We start from the raw sequence: 19,674 nt of genomic DNA, 5'->3' as shown, positions 1-19,674 counted from the left end.
AGTGTGGAGGTTCATTATGGACTTGGACCCACCTAGATGGGACCCACATGGCCTCCACACTGCCTCTTCTCACGGCCAAGGCCCAGTCCGTGACACCTGGTCGTATAGGAGCTTGTTCCGGAAGTTTTAGGAGCCTCCTTAAAATTTCAGTATATTATTAGTCACAGATTTCTGTAGAGAGATAAAACGATGACAGGACTCACAAAACAGCATTCAGAAAAGTACAGCCCGATGCTAGATCCAATCTCGGAGTCGAAGGTGTCTCTCGCATCCATTTGTCATAAACAAGAAGAAGAAGAAGAAGTGACTGACATGGACCAATTTTCTTTTTACACTTTTGTACCCTGTTAATTGATTATAACTGTAGAACAGAAGAGACAACTTTCGAAGAAACGACCGACATAGAGTTAACTAGTTTCTTCTATTACAAAGAGAGCTACTACCATATATTCCTTGGCTGTTAATTTACAGTAGTTAATTAATTAATTTACACATTTGCATTTTTCTGACCGAAAGCACAAGAGATCTCTAAAAAACGCCTCTTGCTGTCATGCTGTGTACAGAGCTCCCGCGTGCTGTAGCCGTCCAATCCTGATCTTACGGAGCACAATAGTCGGCAGAACATTCTCTCCAGCGCCGTGCCTGAGCAAACCGGGGGGCCGCCGGTCAGGGGCTAAGAGCTTCAGAGCCCACAGAAGGCAGCCGCGTTTGCCCGGCCGTACGTCCTACCAGCACTGGTCCGTCTCCCACGTCCGCCGCCGGAACGCCGGCCCGGTCGTCGCCGACGCCCGCCGCATCATCATCCCCGCGGCGCGGCTGGTCACGTCCCGGTCGTACCGCGCGCGCTCATCGGGGTCGGCGAGCGTGGCGTAGGCTGCGTGCAGCCGGATGAACCCCTCGTCTCCGCCGCCGCCGCCGGTGTCCGGGTGCACCACCCTCGCCAGGCGCCGGTAAGCGGCCTTGATCTCGCCCCTGCTCGCCCCCGCGCTTACGCCGAGCACATCGTAGTGCGTCCTTCCCGCCGCCAGCCCCGCCGGTGCCGCCATCGTCGCGGACGCCCGCGCCACCACGCACCGCCGAGCGATGGGCACCCGTCCCGGGCGAGCAGACCTCAACACCGCCGCCGTCGACGCAAACGCAGCAGCCATCGGTTCTCCGATCTCTGTTCTTGAGTTATTCTAGCGTTTGTGGTTATCTGGAACATTCAAATTTCAAAGTTCGGACCTCTCGTTTCATATTGTCGACTTGTTTTAAAAAGAATTCATGACATTTTCTTGGACGCCCCACGTGGATTGACCATAGTTTTTTTCCGTTGTTCTGGAAGGTCCCTCCTCGCCGGCTGAGCTAATCGATTGCCTGTTGACAGATGTGCTATTGCGGCTTGCAATCATGTATATACAAGTGCCTGTGGTGATGATGGGCTAATCCATTGTGTGATCACATATTTTTTTTCACTGTTTGGACTTTTAGTGATGGGATAATCCATGGTGTTTGTGGTCATCTGAATCCGGTGCACGTCGCCCACTTACTAGTCCGCCTGAAAGTGATATCTACCGTGATCGATCTCTGAATTTTCCTGCGCTCGTTCGTGTTTGTACGTTTTTGTTTTCGTTCTGTGTCTAGTCTTGATGACACAGTACCCCTGAATTTTCTGCACCGCGTTGGTCTCGTCGTCACCAATAATTGATTAGCCTGTTTTTCTTCGTGTTCTGGAAGGTTCTAGAAGCACGCTAGTACTTCTCCGAAGCTACTCGTATCGTACGTGTTCAGAGAAGATGCCCTCCTGTGGTCATACGTGTTATGCATGCGCTGCCTATCTCGGACTAGAAGCCAGCCTGCCATGCGCCCATGCATGCAGCTGGCTATAGAGCTCGTGATTGACGGCGTTATCAATTGGGTGGGCCCATGGTGACGTCCGACGGGGACGTACGGCCGGGCGGCCTCGTCTGTCTCGGCGCCGCAGACACGTGGGTGGCGGAGCTGGGCCGGAGGGGAGCGGAGGACGTGGACGTGGACGTCGCCGTGAAATGAACAGGGAAATGATATGTATGGGAAAAGTGCTGGCTTGCATGCATTATTGATGCTAATGATATGTGATATCCTGATAAGATGAATGACCTGGCACTATCAGTATTAGTACCACTCATTTTTTCTTCTTATGCATTTAGACAACAAGTGCTTCCTTTTAGCGAAAGAGGGCCATCCCCTCCAATTTCATACTATGAAAATACTATATGATCTTTTACAACACTACCTAACTGTACCTACTAAAGACTCCGAGAACCTCATCTTACATTCTGGCCGCCCTATGTTTTATTAGTAATATAACCTTTCCGCAAAAAAAAGTAATGTAACCCAAATGAACATTAACCTAAATAAAACATTAATTTAAAAGTAACCTGGATAAAAATAATAATCTTAATTAACAATAAATTAAATAATAACCTAAATAAATAAATTAAAAGTAGTAGCCTAAATAAAAATGTTCTGGTAGATGCTCGGTTGGCTGACGAGCAGGAAATTAATAGGTTAATCTGGCAGTTAATCAGCTAACTAATCAATTAATCAGATGATTTAACAGTTTATCGCTTACACGGTGACCCTATGAGTAGGGATTAATCGGCAAGTTAACTTGTTGATCGGACGGATTCTTGAACAGATGTATTACTTAGAATTAGCTGAATAATTTAGCACATGGTCTAGCAGGCAAGATTTGTGTGGACGCAACCTTTAAATTAATACAAATGGTAGACTTATTGTATTTGTGATTATTTAGTAAATGGATGTATCTCTCTTGGATTTTAAAAAATATTATGAATTAAAAAAATCACAAATTGTCAAAAACAATCATGAATTTTAAAAAATCTTAAATTTTAATTTTAAACAATGTTAATAAACTTTTAGAAATGTTCACATTTTATTCAAATGTTCATGAATAAAAATGTAAAAAGTTACAGTAGAAAAAAGAAGAAGAAAGAAACTGAAAAGGAAAATAAGAAAAAGAAAAAACTATTAAAACCGACAAAAAATATAAACTGCACAGTACCGTCTAGAGCCTTCTCAAAACTAGGAAAACCGACCAACGTATTTTAGCTATGTACTCTCTCCGTTCCTAAATATAAGTTTTTAAGAAATTTTATTATAGACTATATATAGAACAAAATGAGTGAATCTATACTTAAAAAGTGTCTGCATACATCCGACTGTAATTTTTATAGTCCAATCTCTAAAAAGACTTGTATTTAGAAACGAAAGCAGTAGATGTGCTTTGCTCTCAACGAGCGACACATCCCTTCTAAGCAAGCCTCCCCGATGTAGCATGAGGCTTCAAATCAAATGAGCTTAGTATCTCAACACATAGATATCATGTCAGCCTTCAAGACATGACCGACATAAATTTGTTGTACTCTAGTAATTAATTTCGGACGCGTCTAGTGGCGGCCTGCTGCCCACTAGCACGATCGAACGGCCGACCATAAAAGGCAACTTCCTGTCCCTCGTACGGTACAGAAAAAGCAGGATCGAGCTGCCACCAAACCGAGCGATTCCAGCGCCCAATCCCGAACAAAAAGCGATCCCCCCACGTGGCCAGCTGTCCACAAACTCGCTCGCCCCCACGTCCCAACCCCTCCCACACCCGCTCGCCCAGGCAATCCCACGCTGCTTTTTTGACCTGCATGAAAGAAAGGGATCCAAAGCTCCTTCCTCCTCCTCCTGTATAGCCGCCATGGGAGCAGAAAGATAGACGAATCTGCTTCAACAAATTGATCTAAAAGGCAGGGTGATCAGACCCATACCAGGCAACAAACATCAAGCAAGTACTTCCTCTCTACCCCTCTTCAGTTCTCCCCTTTCTTGTACTGCATCTATAAAACACCCTCCTCCATGGATCCATCAGCAAATCCATGGAGAATCCGCTTCAAAAAAAGAGTAGATCTGAAACATCACCCTATTGTGAACATCACACCAGCCCCACCCCCATCCCCCCATGTGTGCATCTGCACACTAACTTAGGGTTCCCAGATCGAAACTGAACGTGTTTTTCTAAACATGCATGCCAAGCAAGTTTCCCCTGCCCCTTTTATGTGTTCAACAAGTCAACTAAGACATATTTTCTGACCAACTAATACATGATTCTAGCCAACTGAACATGCATGCTTGCCAACTGGATATATGGATCATGGCCAACTGAAACGTCTATTCTAGCCAGCTGAACACATTGACTATGCAACGGAACATGCATGCTGGCCAACTGATATATGCATCCTGGCCAACTAAAACGTCTATTCTAGCCAGCTAAACACATTGACTGTGCAACAGAACATGCATCCTGGCCAAGCTGATATATGCATCCTGGCCAACTAAAATGTCTATTCTAGCGATCTAAATACATTGGCTGTGCAACAGAACATGCATCCTGGCGAAAATGATATATGGATCCATGAAAATTCAAACATCTATTTTAGCCAACTGAACACATTGGCTGTGCAACTGAAAATGCATGCTGGCCAACTGATATATGCATCCTAGGAAATTGAAACATCTATTCTATCCAACTGAATACATGGACTGTGCAACTGAACATGCATGCTGTCCAACTGATATATGCATCCTGGGAAATTGAAACATCTATTCTAGCAAAACTGAACACATTGACTGTCCAACTAAACTTGCATGCTGGCCAACTGATATATGCATCCTGGCCAACTCAAAGATCTATTCTAGCCAAAACCAAAAAACTGCAGTACGACAACTTCTGCATCAATATGTGCAACAGATAAATAAACAAGGTTATTGAAGCCATAAAACCACATTAAAGTAGTCACGCATATATGCTTGTCCCACACATATATTCTGGTAGCACACCTATTGCAAAGCTATAGTGTAAAAATATATTCAAATATACTGGAAGTAGAAACAGAAATGGCGACGAAAAACATATATCTATAGACCGTCATCAAATTCTTCTTTCTTCTTTCACCTGGATTTTGCATCTGCAAAAGTAGCATCAAATTGTGTCCCAATTATGTGCAGAAAAATCTGAATAAGCTCCTTGCCAACGGAAACCCTGTGGATCATTGCAACAAAAGCAGAGGAAAAAAAGTCAGAAAACTCTGTAGTAAAAAGAAGTCAAGTTCTTACCAACTATTTACTGCAAACTGTGCAACTAACATAAAAACTCTGTGCAAAAACAAAAAAATGCATGCATGTTATAATAAAAGATTCTGCTATAGACATGTTGCTTTCGGGACTAAGATTGTCATAAAATGGTGTGCAACTATCTATTTACTAAGTTTTTAGGTTGTTTGAAACACTCTTTTCTATGATTAACAACTGATGACATCACTTTCTTCTTTTTTATATGTGTAGTGAGTGTGTGGCAGCATCCAAAAAAAGGAAAAAAATGCTTGATCTCAATGAGTTGCCTCCTGATCTTAATGAGCTTCCTCATGATATGGATCAGCAGCTACCCAACATACCACAAGGAAATTGGACAGAAAATGGGCGATCTATTTACTACACGTAGGCAAGTCGTGGTGGAAACCCTATGGGCCATGACAATGTGGCTGGCCAGCCATCAATCCGCGGTGCCCCTGTAGTGGTGTCTTTGCAGTCAGAGAGCCATACTCTAGATGACACGGGAACCGAGGCAAATATTCCTGGTCCAACCAGGACTGAGCTAGGAGCTGGGGCTGTTGACGGAGCTGTGCAAGAAGAAGGAGAGGATGAGGCTGGTTCTCAACCTATGGAACCCTATGTTGGCATGAGGTTTGACAGCCTTCAAATTGCTACGGATCACTACAATAGCTACGCACTACGGATGGATTTCTCTATCAAGATGAACACATCTGGACGGACACCCCGCACCAATGAATTGATAAAACAATAGTTTTGCTGCAACAAGTTCAAGAAGACCAAAGCTGATGATGGAGGAGCTGAGGCTCCTCCTGTCCTGGACACTATTCCAGATCCAAAATCTGTTGACAGTTATGAGGAGATGGAAGAAGAACCTCCAACATTTGCTGAAGAGGAGGCTCGTACTACTAAGAATAAGAAGAAGCACAAACGCGAGACAATAAAGCAGACTCGGTGCAAAGCAAAAATGTTGGTGAAGTTGATAGATGGGCGGTGGGAGGTGACACACTTTGTTTGTGACCACAATCATCCGCTCGTGAACAAACCTTCATTGTCCAAATACTTGAGATCCCACCAAGGCATCTCACCTGATGAAAAGGAGTTTCTGTGCATCTTGCATAACTGCAACTTGACTACAGCTGTGGTGTTTTTCTATATCCCTTAAAGAATTAAGTTTTCCTCTAGGCAGTCCAATGTGCAACTGTTATGGTACTACTGTGCAACTGAAATGACTTAACTGTGCAACTGGTGTTCAACTTCCCATGTTGTTTGTATATCACTTTTGGTGCTTGTTGTGCAACTAGATTGTCTTTACTGTGCAACTACACAATGCCCTGTATGCAAAAAGTGCAAAAGTGTTTTTAAAAAGGTGCAGCTAGGTGTCCATTTCCTGCGATTATCTTCTGTGCCAACACATGTCCTATTACCGTGCAACTGGATGTGTGCATTCGTGCACATGATCCATCCCTTAAAGAATTAAGTTTTCCTCTAGGCAGTCCAGTGTGCAACTGTTATGGTACTAATGTGCAACTGAAATGACTTAACTGTGCAACTGGTGTCCAACTTCCCATGCTGTTTTGTATATCACTTTTGGTGCTTGTTGTGCAACTAGATTGTCTTTACTGTGCAACTACACAATGTCCTGTATGCAAAAAGTGCAAAAGTGTTTTTAAAAAGGTGCAGCTAGGTATCCATTTTCTGCGATTATCTTCTGTGCCAACACATGTCCTATTACTGTGCAGCTAGATGTGCGCATTCGTGCAACTAAAAAAAGATATACTGTTTGTTTTTGTATTATGCAGGACGTATGATGCATGTAATGGCAGAGTTTTATGGATCTGAGATGATGCTGCCATTTGGACCAAAGGCAATAACAAATCTTTGTACAAGTTTTCATAGAGATGACACAAAGGAGGGTGATCTGATTGAGACAATTGCACACTTCAAGGATATACAAAAAACCGATCCAGACTTCTTCTATAAGGTGAAATATGATCAAGAGGACGGAGTTGTCAACATATTTTGGGTGGATGGCTTAGCTCGAAAAGCTTATGCGGAGGCATACCATGATTGCATATCATTTGACACCACCTACATGACCAACATGTACAATATGTCGTTCGCGCCCTTCATAGGAATAAACCGACATGGCCAATCTTTCATTCTGGGTTACGCGTTTGTGAGGCAGGAGTTGGCATCGAGCTTTGATTGGGTCTTTGGAGCATTCCTAGAGGCTATGGATGGCAAACTTCCTGACAACTTCATCACCGATCAGGATGGTGCAATGAGGCAGTCAATACAGAGCATCTTTCCAATCACCATGCACCGCTGTTGTCGATGGCACATCATGAAAAAGGCTCAGGAAAAAGTTGGTTGGCTGCTATGCCGGAATCCAGGACTCTCTGATGATTTCAACAAGTGTGTTGAATTCAGCTTCACTATATACGAGTTTGAGCAGAATTGGACTGGGTTAATGGTGAAGTACGAGGCTATGACACACACGCACTGTGAGAAGTTGTACGAATACAGGTCAACTTGGGTGCCGTACTACTTCAAACACAGGTTCTTCCCGTTCCTACAGTCTACACAGCATAGTGAGGGGTTCAACGCCGTCCTGAAAAGATATGTAAACCCACACAACTCAATGCTGAACTTGGTCAAGCAATATGAAAAAAATCCAGAACCACATCCTTGCAAGGAAGGCTGCAATGATTACAGGACAGAACACCTTGAGATTGAGCTGTGGTCCAACTTCCCAATAGAGAAGCAAGCTTACAAAACCTATTACTAGGGACCTTTACCGCAAGTTCAAAGAAGAGTTTGAGCTGATTGGACGTTATAATGCATTCCAAGTTGGTGCTGATATATTTGAGCTCAGACCGAACCAGGAATTTGTTGCCAAATATGGTTCTCGAAACTACTTGGTGCAGGCAAGGGTGGAGGAGGGTTCCTATTTCTGTGAGTGTTGTAAAATGGACAAGGACGGCATCCTCTGGTGCCACATCCTCAAGGTGTTCACCCATATTGGAGTTGATGTCATACCGGAAAGGTACCTGCTAAGACGGTGGACACCTACTGCTGTACCTAGTGCGTCAGGGACTGGTTATGAGCAACCGGATGAAATGCCTCCTCAATCAAAGAAGCAGATAAGGGAGAGGAACATGATATACGATTTTCAGAAACTAGCAAAGTTTGCGAGTGGTTCTGATCTAGCACAAGCTATTGTGTACAAGCATATGCGCGCAGCACGTACCGAGATCGGCCACCTGAACAAGTCCAAGAAAAAGAAAAAACCGACTGCTGCCACGGGGCCATCAGATGATGGCAACCCTCGAGGACCTCCTCCACCTCCAGGCAGCAATCAGGGGGCTCATTATCCAGGTAATTACCTGCCCCAACTCCTGATCTAACTAGGTGTGTAACTTCAGTTACATACATCATTGTGCCTAGTTGCACACATCATGGTGGCCAGTTGCACAGAAGAGGCTGCCTAGTTGCGCATGCTGTGTTAGTCCAGGCATCAAGATAACACAACTAACTTATTTTTCCCATTCTGGGTATAGGTGATGCCAACCCTCAAGGACCTCCTCCACCTCCTGGTTGTACACGGCATCCTCTGCCACCTCCTCCCCGGCGTGCTCCTCTCAATGGCCCTACAGGCAGCACTCAGGGGGCTCATCATCCAGGTAATTACCTGCCCCAACTCCCCATCAAACTAGGTCTGTAACTCCAGTTGCACACAACATGGTGCTTAGTTGCACAAAAATCAGGCTACCTAGTTGCGCACGCTGTGTTAGTTCGAGCACCAAAGATAACACAACTAACTTGTTTATCCTGTTCTGGCTATAGGTGATGCCAACTCTCAAAGACCTCCTCCCCCGCCTGGCCCAACTAGAAGTGCCCTGCATGCTACTCCCAATGGACCTACAGGCAGGACTCAGGGGGCTCATCACCCAGGTAAAATACCTTCCCCAACTCCCAACAAAACTAGGGTGTGTGACTTCAGTTGCACATATCATAGTGCCCAGTTGCACAGAACATGCTGCCTAGTTGCATGCGCTGTGTTAGTTTGAGGATGAAGCTAAAAATCTAACTTGTTTTTCCTGTTCTGCCCATAGGCGATTACAATCCAAGTATCATGACGGGTCGTGCTACTACAGGTGTTTTTTAACCTAACTTGCACACAACAACCAGTTAGTTGCACAGCATGGGCTGTGTGGTTGCAGAGAACATCAGTGATGGTTGCACAATAAAAAAGTACTAAATTTTTTATATGATTATTACACAGGTGATCGTGACGGTCCTACTGCCCCGTTGGAGGCTGCATCCCCTGCACAAGCTTCTGATGATTTTGTGCCAAGGGATCCTCCAAGGTCTACTACAAAGGGTAGGGCAAAGAATCGATGGTACAAATCGGAACTGGAGCTACACCCAAAGAAGAAAAACAAATGCAGCCAGTGCCAATCTACAGATCACACTGCTGGTGTGTGTCCACTCAGGCTACTATGACTCTGTTTCATCATTTGTAACTTTCAGACAGAAAAGGAAAATAATGATGTTTTTTTAGCAATGTTGGGACCAAGTGGACACATTCAACATCTATGATTTCTCTTCATCTAATTTATGTTCCTTGAATTAGTTCGTGCACTGTGTAAAAAAGGTTGCTATTTCTGCCTTTGTTGGCAACTGGTTAAATATTTAGTTGTTGAACAATTGTATGTCCAGTGCTCCTAATGTATCAACAAAAGTGATGATATTGACTTGCAAACGGAATTACTACTAGTGTGCAACTACAAAATCTGCTTAAAAATTATGCAAACCAGCAACTTCCTCCATGGAGCAGAGAAAGAAAAAGAGTACTGACCTAGTCCTTGTCGTATCTCAGCAATTTCCTCCATGGGGTGATAATGTCGTATCTCAGCAATAAGCAGTGCGAACAGCCCACACTCATTATGTTCTACTGTGCAACTGCTTATGTGCCACTGTGCAACTGCTTATGTGCCAGTGTACAACTACTTATGTGCCACTCTGCAATTGGCTAGATAATCCATTAGAAACTCATAAAAATGATAAACAGATTGCACACTAGTACTGTGTCTTAAAAAACTAAAGATTGCACATGTAGAAAAATTTAAAAACTACAAAATGATGGTAAGAAATTGAGAAGAGAGCCATGCTTATTGTCTTACTTGCCGAGCTGCTTCGGTACGTCATTGTCAATAATCTAGAAGTGCTCGATGCTGAACTTTGGGTAATGCTTCCTCCATAGCTGGCGTACTACCCCCGCGATGGTAGAGGCGGTGGTCATCAGCTCAATGTTGTCCAGCGTCCTGTTTGAGTCAAGAACTTCGAAGCGTCCGTCCCTCAAGTTGACATTGAAGACCCAATAATGCCTCCCTCCTTCCTTATCGGTTACATCAGCGCACTCGAGCACTGGTAGCATGACCTGCAAGTGTGAACGATTTCATACACAGATACAGGTTGTAGCTAAGAAAAAACAGTAAAAGACTTGGTCAAGTTAAAAACAGGTTGCAACAAGTATGTACCAACTAACAGATGTGTCATGTGCAGCTGAACATGCTGTGGGTGCCAACTAAAAGAGATGGATCATGTGGGCACAACACTCACCATGTCTTTCTTGTCGAGACGGTTCTTGTAATCAAACTTCTTGTTTATCTCATTCACGTTGTGGATCCCTTGTTGTAAATTCATCTGCAGAGATTATAAAGCATGGCTCAAACTCCTTAGTAGATGAAAGGCCTCCCTCAATTGGTCAACAAAAAAGTGCTACAGAACAAAGATGAGGGTAAAGAAGGTTTTGAAAAAACTTACAGAAAACCTCAGTGGCATAACAACCTTCTTTGACCCTTCTGGTAAGTTATCCATGATGTGTAAGATTCCAGTCTCAATAAAAAAAATTACAGCCATTGAACCGGCTTCATCGAATCAACTAACTCCTTTAAAGAAATGTAGACAGCACCATACCTGATTATCTCAGGGCTGAATTTTTTTTGAAAGCAATAAAAAGACAAGTTGGCTCGAAGGGTCACAACAGTAAAAAAAATGTGCATGAAATTGAAAACAGAACAGTGCGCAACTAAAAGCCCTGTTCTCTGCAATATGCTATGCTTTCTGTGTAACTAAGTGGCTGGTCCTGTGCAACTGAAAAAGATATGTATGTAGGCTGTGGGGAGTTAGTTTATTTGGTAGCTTCATCATTTGCTCCTTCATGATGCCTGACCCAATACAAGAGGACAGCGTAAAGCTTGTTCACTGCCTCATTGGAGTTGAAAGTCTTCTTGTTGTTGTAATCAATGAATGGAGACCTTTGAGATGCTGCAGGCCTTATTACCCTCCTCTATTTCCGTGCAATAGGTGGTCCCGAAGAACTGCTCGTGCCAGCTTCTAGTTCTGCGCATATAGAGGTGTGGCAATTCTCTGGTGATCCAACATCTAGCTCTTGAGCTATTGCCTTGCCAGCATCAGCAGCAGCGCATCCTTCATTCACAGCTGCTGGGTCCAACTCACACTCATCAATACGAATCACACCGGCTTCCGTTGTTTCTGTTGCTGGATCAGGTGCTGGAGCATCACCATCTATGCCGAGGTCAAAAGATGGTGCATCGCAGACCCCGTCACCGTGATAAGACTTTGATCTTCGTATGGGTTCAAGGACCAGGGCATCTCCTTGTGGCACAAACACGGGTGCATCGTTCACTGACTTGGTTCGCAGTAGTGTTGTAGTTGGCGGCCTTGGAGGCTTGCACCTACTTATAATGTTGAACACCTCCTCTTGTGTTAATGGTTGCTGAAAGTCAGCTCTTCGTGATGCAGGCTTGCTTGGCTGCTGTGTGCTGGCTCTTGGGGACAACAATTTGGTATTTGGCTCACCTCCTTTTGTGTTTGGCATTGAAGCATCTCTATGAGTAGGCACCTTGGGGCTTGCCGTTGCAGTGGTGCCTTCCTGAGCAGCTGTGGTGGTTTTGACTGTGACCACGCTACTAGCTGACACATCAGTTGGCACACTGGTATCTGTAGTTGGCATCTTTCAAGTCTGAGTTGGCAGCAACCTAGCAGAACTTGGCACCCCTGCATCAATGGTTGCGGCTCGCAGTTCTCTCTCGTCTCTGAACCCCAAACCTTTTGTGGCCTGTTCCCCCTTTGTGCCCCTGGCAAACTTGACAATCTTTTATTGCTTAGCTGGTTTTGGTGGGACTATTGAAAGGGGAGTCTTCCCCTTGATCTGTTGAGCTCCTGTGATGGTGGTTGGCTCTCTGCTCACTACAGTTGGCATATCAGTTTGAAGCACAACTTCCTTGACCATATTTACTTCAGCATCTGCACTCACCATCTTCTCCTTGGTTCGAGGCAACTGCAGATTCTTCTTCATTGGAACTGCTTTACGCTTCTGGACCACGTGAGGTTTTGCCATGGATGCTGCCTTACTCTTGCCGGAGCTTAGGTCTGAAAGCTGCTTCAAATATTCCTTGTATTTTTCCATTGACTGAACCCAGTCAAGACCCTTTCCTGCTTCCTCCTTGTCAACTTGATTCTTTTCAGCAACACTTGATAAGAACAGGCTCTTGTCAATGGCAAAGTTGATCTTCTCACACATATCTTGGTCACTAAAATCTGGCACAGGAAAGGTGGTTGCTAAAGTTGGCTTCAAGTTGCAGAGCTTGAACAAATCAATGCTGCCCTGAGACTCTGCTTCGTCATTTTTCTTTGACTTCGACAAATCCTTGTCTTTCCAGCAAGTTTTGTCGATTAACATCTGTAGTGTGCTCCTGCTACTCAATGAATTGCTCCTGCTGGCAGGGGTGGCAGAAGTGTTAGTCCTCCTGGATGTGTTGCCTCCTGTACCACCAGAACCAGGGGCGTTGTCATCATCATCATCATCGCTGCTGTCGCTGCCTCCATTGGACCCCCCTTTATCATCACCATAACCGTCCTCGTCTTCTTCATCATCGTCTTCTTCCCTCTCACTGCCATCAACTGCCGCGCCTTTGTCTTCTCCCCTCTCACTGCCATCAACTGTTGCACCTTTGTCCCCGTCCCCCTCTTCGGCCTCACTTTCTTCTTCCTCCTCGTCTGCCTCACTATCTTCTTCCTCCTCCTCCTCCTCCTCTCCTTTGTCCTCTTCTTGTTTGTCCTCCTCCTCCTCCTCCTCTTCCTCCTCCTCCTCCTCTGCATCTTCTTCATTGTCATCCTCATCCTTGTCCTCCTCCTCTAATTCATCTGCGTCTGTGTCCCCGTCATCGTCAACATCTATCGCTGCTTCCATTTCCTCATCTTCTTCTGACTCATCCTTAACAAACTCTTCTTCTTCTTGTATAGTTGACCTCTATCTCTTTCCTTTTGGAGCACGGCGTGACGCCCCAGTTTGCATTGATGGCTGTTGTACGTAAGGATCAATATCCGGTTCCTCGTCATCGATCTTGGCAACTGCTTCAATGAAGGTGCCAACCTGTTCAGTTACAGCCTTGCACAGGTCATTGACCACTTTCGCAATCTTTGTCTTTTTCTGCATAAAATAAAGATTCAGTACTGATTCATTTAGAAAAAAATAAAAAGTAAAGTGTCTATAACTGACCATGATGTGATAAGCAAAAACCGACTAATACACACTTTCTGGCCAACTAAAAACATGATTCTAGCCAACTACACATGCACTATGGCACAAACTAAAAACATGCATTCTGCCAAGTTGATGTCAATGGTTGTAAACGACACTTTGACTGTCCAAAAGAACATGTGCAACTACAGAAGCTTATATGTGCAACTGAACATACATCACAGCCAACTGAATCCTGTATTCTCGCAACTACAAAAGTTATACATGTCCAACTGTACATACATCCCAGCCAAAAGAAAATGTTGGTAAGTGGTACAAATTTTTGTATGCAAAACACTAACCTGCGGATTGTAGGTTATTGGTAACTTGGATCCCACGAATGCTTCAGCTTGCAAAATTCCACCAAACACTGGTGTCTGCTCTGTGCCTCTATACTCCTCTTTAAGCTGATGTAAAAAAAGAGAAAAAGAAAAGAACAAGGTTATCAAAACAGATTTGTGTGTTGAACGAAACCAAACATTATAACCTGTGCAACTACAACAAGATACTGGGGTAGACAATTCGACTATACATATATGCAACTGAACAAAGACACAAAGAACTGTGCAACCCACATGGCACCTAAAAAAAGTTTCTACCAACTTATGCCACACATCTATGCAACAAGATTAGTAAAACTGTGCAACTTAAAAAAGATGGTGTGCAAATTTAAAATGAACATGTGTGCAGATGCCAAACTTAAAGCTACAAGTTGTGCAACTACATGCATTGTTGTGCCAACTGATGATAGTTTTTTGTGCAATTTCCAAAAAAAGGGACCAGACATCAAAAGAACATAAAAAGGAAGAAACTGTTGGAAAAAAACAAAGAGAACTCACTTGTAATTTGCCGAACACACCAGGAGAGATGGTATCCTTCTTGATCACCTTGGCAATTAGAGTACTATCCCATGCATTCGATCGTATCGTGCAGTTGCTTAGTGGGATGTCATGGACAAGCGCATCAAGGTATAGTATCTTCACCAGCCCCAACAAAAGAAAAGCCAAGTTCAGTTATTATTATGAGTATTTCCGCAAACTATAACTGCACAAAAAGAACAAGAACAGATGGAAGTGGTCGTTTTCACTAACCATCAAGTGATACAAGCAACAGCAGACAGTTTGCTTCTCCTGGTCCATGTTCCGGAAAGCTTCATTAATGTGTTCTGCTACAAAAAGGCAGATGTTTGTGTTCTTGATGTTTTCATGATCTAGCACGAGTCCGTAGCACTTTGGGCTGAGCTTCAAGGCCATGGTTCGTGCTAAGAAAGTGCTGAAGGCAACCGCAAGCCAGGCCATAAAGAATGTGCCATCCGTTCTTCCCCCCCATATCCTTAATCATCTTGGTCCATGTACTGATCTGGGGATGAGAAGCTCCAGTTATGTTGAAGGTCTCTCTGAATCTCCTAGTTGTATCCTTGTCAACTTTATAACCGACTTTTAGACCCCTGTTAGGAAGATCAAATAGCCTTTGAACACTGTCAGCATCGACACGGATCCTTCCCCTTCCTGGGAAAACCATTTCAAAGGTCTGTGGCTGGTAGGACTGCACCAGGAACTTAGTGAGGTCCGCTGGAAGTGTGTCTGATAAGTTCAATAGCCCCCCGAACAACCTCAAAACTAGCTCTGACTTCTGTGGTGGGGTTAGAGAGGCGTTGAAATTTGCAAACCGCGCTGGTGATGCCCTTATCCCGCCCGCTTGTGATGATCGCTCCACATCTTCCCCTGCAGCCACCTCAACTCCTTCACCGCTGGTCTGTTGATGAGAATATAAAAACATTAAGGAAACATTAAAAACAAGAGAAAAAACAAGAATGAAAAAAAATCTAGCAATCATCATTTGGATCAGTATTGCAAAAAGATACATATTCATAAAATGGATCATGCCAACTAATATGATGTATTTGTGCAAGTAATAAAGATCATGAGGACAACTGAAAGACTTCCAGTGTGCAACCTTAAAAAAACTAAGAAAATATACGATACCTGGCAACTACAAAAAGTTCTAGCGGATGTGCAACAATAAGAAATGATATTGCAACAAGATAACAGCAACTAAAAAAAAGTTTGCAAGGAACTGTTCAATAGCTCATAAACACAAAAATAACCACATACCTCAGCATCTGTTGCGGAAGATGTGACAGCTCCTACAACAACTGCTGCCTGCACAAAAAAATGACCAGTGATGTCAACTATAAAGAAGCCAACTTGTCAACTACAAGATGCCAACTAATGCCAACTAATGTCAACTGTATTTAGATCAAGATGACTAGAGATGTCAACTACAAGGTTGTTATTCACAAACTAGAAACAAAAATAGTGGTGAGAACTGCTGCATAATTTCATCAGCGTCTAAAAAGCGAGAAACACTTATATTCGAGAATTTACTTACCCTAGAAGATGACTCAACTCCCTTTCCAAGTGCTGCACGTCTAGTCCGCTTTACAACACGGAACTGATCAGCATCCTAAGAAAAAATAAAAAACATGAGCATGGGAAAAAAATAAAAAAATGTTATATGACCCAAACAAAACCGAAAAATGGGCTTGTGTCATCAGCATGCCACTTACGTCAACATCCTCTCCCTGCTCAACACTCCGCGCAGGTCGTGTATGGCGATTAGCAGGACGCTTCAAGTTCCGGCGAAGCGACTGACTTCCAGAACGCTGATTAAGCAACCCAAAAAGAAAACAGGAAAAAAAAGACATTAGCATACATGCATAAGTTGAAAACAACTCAAAAACACAGAAAAAGTGAAAAAAATACATCTTCTTCGTTGCCATCCGCATCTCCTCCTATTATAACCATTTTTGCCTTGCGGGAGGAAATACAACAAAAGAAAACATAGTTAGAAGGTGCGGAAAAAAACTAGAGAAATCATAGAAGGTTGTTTTGATCTGCAGACATCTACATATAAGCAGGACACAAAATGCAAAAAACCAAAAAGCATGTGGACAACCAACTACTACAATGATGCAGCCAATTGGGCAGTAAACCTTGTGCAAACTGGACAGCATATAAGCCAACTACTATTTTCTCCCTAGGTATTACTTGCCAACTGTGACAAGTAATAACTAGGCAGAAAATAGTTAACTAAAGGCAACAAGCTCAGTAAGATAACTTGTGCAAACTGGAACAAGCAAAAAATGCAAAGCAAAAAATCCAACAAAATAATTGGGTATACTATATTGAAAAATTAGCAACCATCAGTGCTAATTTGCAAAAATAAGCGTCTCTAGTTGCACATGAGGGGAAACACATGAAAACAACCACATCCACAACAAATACTTGCACATTGAGAAAATTTAAATTGAAAAATTGGCAAGCATTGGTACTAATTTGCACAATCGAGGGGCCTTAGTTGCACAAAGCAGGAGAAAACACATGAACCACCATAGCCACCACAAGGCTGGTGGATTGGGTAGACTATATTGGAAAACTGGCAAGCATTGGTGCTAAATTGCACAGACAAGAGTCCCTAGTTACACACAGCAGAGGGGGGAAACAGCAAAGTCAACTAAGTAGAGCAACTAGCACAAAGTGTATAACATATGAACAGCCAACTAGTAAAAGTGATGCAGCCAACTGAGCAGGCAACTTGTGCAACTGAACACCGTATAGACAACCAACTAGTACAAACAGTGAGCCAACTGACCAAAACAACTGCTGCAATTGCAGAGCTTATGGACAGCCAAGTACTATATGGACGCAGCCAACTGAGCAGAATTTTGTGCAACTAACCACTTAAATTACTGAACACCAACTACAAAATCAGGGAAAATCAGCCAATGCATTGCACACAACATTGCGCACATCTAATACAACTTGCAGAATGACTAAGAATCATGAACAGATCTCAAACCTCTGCAAAATTGAACGGAACATGAACTAAAAAGTCAAATCGCCCTAAAATCGCAACGGGCGCCGTGGACATGCATCCCTTCTACCTAATGACGACGGGCGTCGGTTTATTCCTATGAGGTGGGCCTGGCCACGTCCGTATATGGACAAACCGCCCCCGACCGCGGCGCGGGGCCAATCCAGACCAAGTAGCACCTAGCGGATCCGGGCGCGATCGCTGGCGCGATTGTGCGGCCAGGAAGCGGCCGCCCGTTTCTGTTAGTTGGTGGCCGGCCACTTTTTAGATTTTAGGATTAATTTCCTGCAAAAACTAGAAAGTAACTAATTCCTACTATTCCTAAAGAACTAAATCAGTGACAATTTTTTTTTTTGGATTAATAGCATGATATGGATGGTAGAAGTACAACTAGTAAAAAAAACTAGTATGTTCATTGGCCTTTAATTTGCAGTATGTAACTAATTCATTTACATATTTGCATTTTGCTAATCGAACGCACAAGAGATCTTTAAAAAACGACTCTTGCCCTGTATAGAGCTCCCGCGTCCACACACCCAATATGGGCCAATTCTGACCGGCCAGCCCAAGACAATCGGCGGGATCTTCTCTCCAGCCGTCCAGCGAGCGCCGCCTCCATGACGCGTTGTGCCTGATCGGACCGGCCGATGGTCCCGGAGGGCAGCCGCGTGAGTCCGCCCTTCCTACCAGCACTGGTCGGTCTCCCACGTCCTCCTCCGGACTGCCGGCCCGGCCGCGGCCGCCCGCCGCATCATCATCCCCGCGGCACGGCAGGTCATGTCCCGGTCGTAGCGAGCGCGCTCGTCAGGATTGGCGAGCGTGGAGTAGGCCGCATGCAGCCGGACGAACCCCTCGTCGCCGCCACCTCCGACGGCGTCAGGGTGCACTTCCCTGGCAAGACGCCGGTACGCGGCCTTGATCTCGACCCTGCTGGCCCCGGCGCCTAGCCCGAGCACCTCGTAGTGCGTCCTCCCTGCGGCCACCGTCGCCGGTGCCGCCATCGTTGCGGACGCTCGCGCCACCACGCACCGCCGAGCCCCTACTACCCGCCCTGGGCGAGCCGAAACAATCACCGCCGGCGACGACGTCACGAACGTAGCCATGGATTCGCCTTTCTCTGTTCTTGATTCCTTGACGCAAAGCAGAGTGTTTCTTCGTTGCACTGTTGTTCGTCCTCGTTGAGGAGAGAGCAGAGACGCTGATCGATTTATAATGGATCCGGGCTGGGGGTGAGGACGGAGTGGAGCTGTGGTGGCACGTACGCGCCAGCTCTCGATCTTATCTCCATCCAAGCGAAGAAGATTATGTGTGAGTTGAGCTCCAGCTGAGTCAGCCACCCAGTGCGTGTTGCTTGTCGGCCTCCTTGAAAGTCGCTTTCGTGACACCAGTTGTGGTTCCAACTTCTCTTCCCCATCGGCGCGCGAGATGCTATGTAGCATCCCATATGATAGTGATATCTCTATGATAGTCCACATGGCATGGCATGACAAGTCACGTATGAACTCTAGCTGTGGAGATGCTCTATTTGTTTTCATGGCATGGCTTGGGAAAATAAATAAAGCTTCAAGCCAAAATGGCAGATCGAGCTGTGGATAGTTCTATTTGTTTTCTTGGTGCGCTGACATATCGAATTTGAATTTTCAAATCATCGTGACATAACAGAATACATAGGTGTCGGCCCATGGTTTGAATATCGCCAACTTGTCTAAAAGAACAATAAATTTTGTGTTGGATTTCCCCACTTGGACGGCAGATTTACTGTTATTGTTATCCCAGTCTCCATTTTTTTTCTTGCGAGGGTTATCGCAGTCTCCCTTAATTAGTCTTGTGACATAGACAGATGGTGGCGATATTCTTTCATGCTGTGGACTTGGGACATTGTTATTCTAGTGTCTGTGATTATCAGGAACATTCGAATTTCGTATCTCTCTTTTGATATGGTGACTTTTCTTTGTGAAAAAGATTTAGATATGTATTATATTGTCGACTTGTTTTTACCAGAATTCATGACATTTTCATGGGTGCTCCACGTGGAGTCACCTTAAATT

The 19,674-nt window shown here is 44.4% G+C and overlaps 2 protein-coding genes across 2 annotated transcripts; both read right to left on the bottom strand.

Moving 5' to 3' along the window:
- Positions 1–653: 653 nt before the first annotated feature.
- LOC123162942 (chaperone protein dnaJ 11, chloroplastic-like) lies at positions 654–1,324 on the bottom strand. Its single transcript, XM_044580710.1, has one exon. It carries the CDS (start codon positions 1,146–1,148, stop codon positions 726–728), a length of 423 nt encoding a protein of 140 aa, XP_044436645.1. The 5' UTR covers positions 1,149–1,324; the 3' UTR covers positions 654–725.
- A 16,696-nt stretch (positions 1,325–18,020) lies between these two features.
- LOC123159044 (chaperone protein dnaJ 11, chloroplastic) lies at positions 18,021–18,846 on the bottom strand. The gene has a single exon (XM_044576848.1). It carries the CDS (start codon positions 18,727–18,729, stop codon positions 18,310–18,312), a length of 420 nt encoding a protein of 139 aa, XP_044432783.1. The 5' UTR covers positions 18,730–18,846; the 3' UTR covers positions 18,021–18,309.
- Between the last annotated feature and the right edge of the window lie 828 nt (positions 18,847–19,674).

Source organism: Triticum aestivum, chromosome 7B (assembly GCF_018294505.1).
Source record: "Triticum aestivum cultivar Chinese Spring chromosome 7B, IWGSC CS RefSeq v2.1, whole genome shotgun sequence".
Lineage (NCBI taxonomy): Eukaryota > Viridiplantae > Streptophyta > Magnoliopsida > Poales > Poaceae > Triticum > Triticum aestivum.
This window is presented reverse-complemented; position numbering and strand designations above follow the sequence as displayed.

Excerpts from the sequence above, each read along its gene's own strand:
- LOC123159044 (XM_044576848.1), bottom strand. The coding sequence starts at position 18,729 with ATGGCTACGTTCGTGACGTCGTCGCCGGCGGTGATTGTTTCGGCTCGC.
- LOC123162942 (XM_044580710.1), bottom strand. The coding sequence starts at position 1,148 with ATGGCTGCTGCGTTTGCGTCGACGGCGGCGGTGTTGAGGTCTGCTCGC.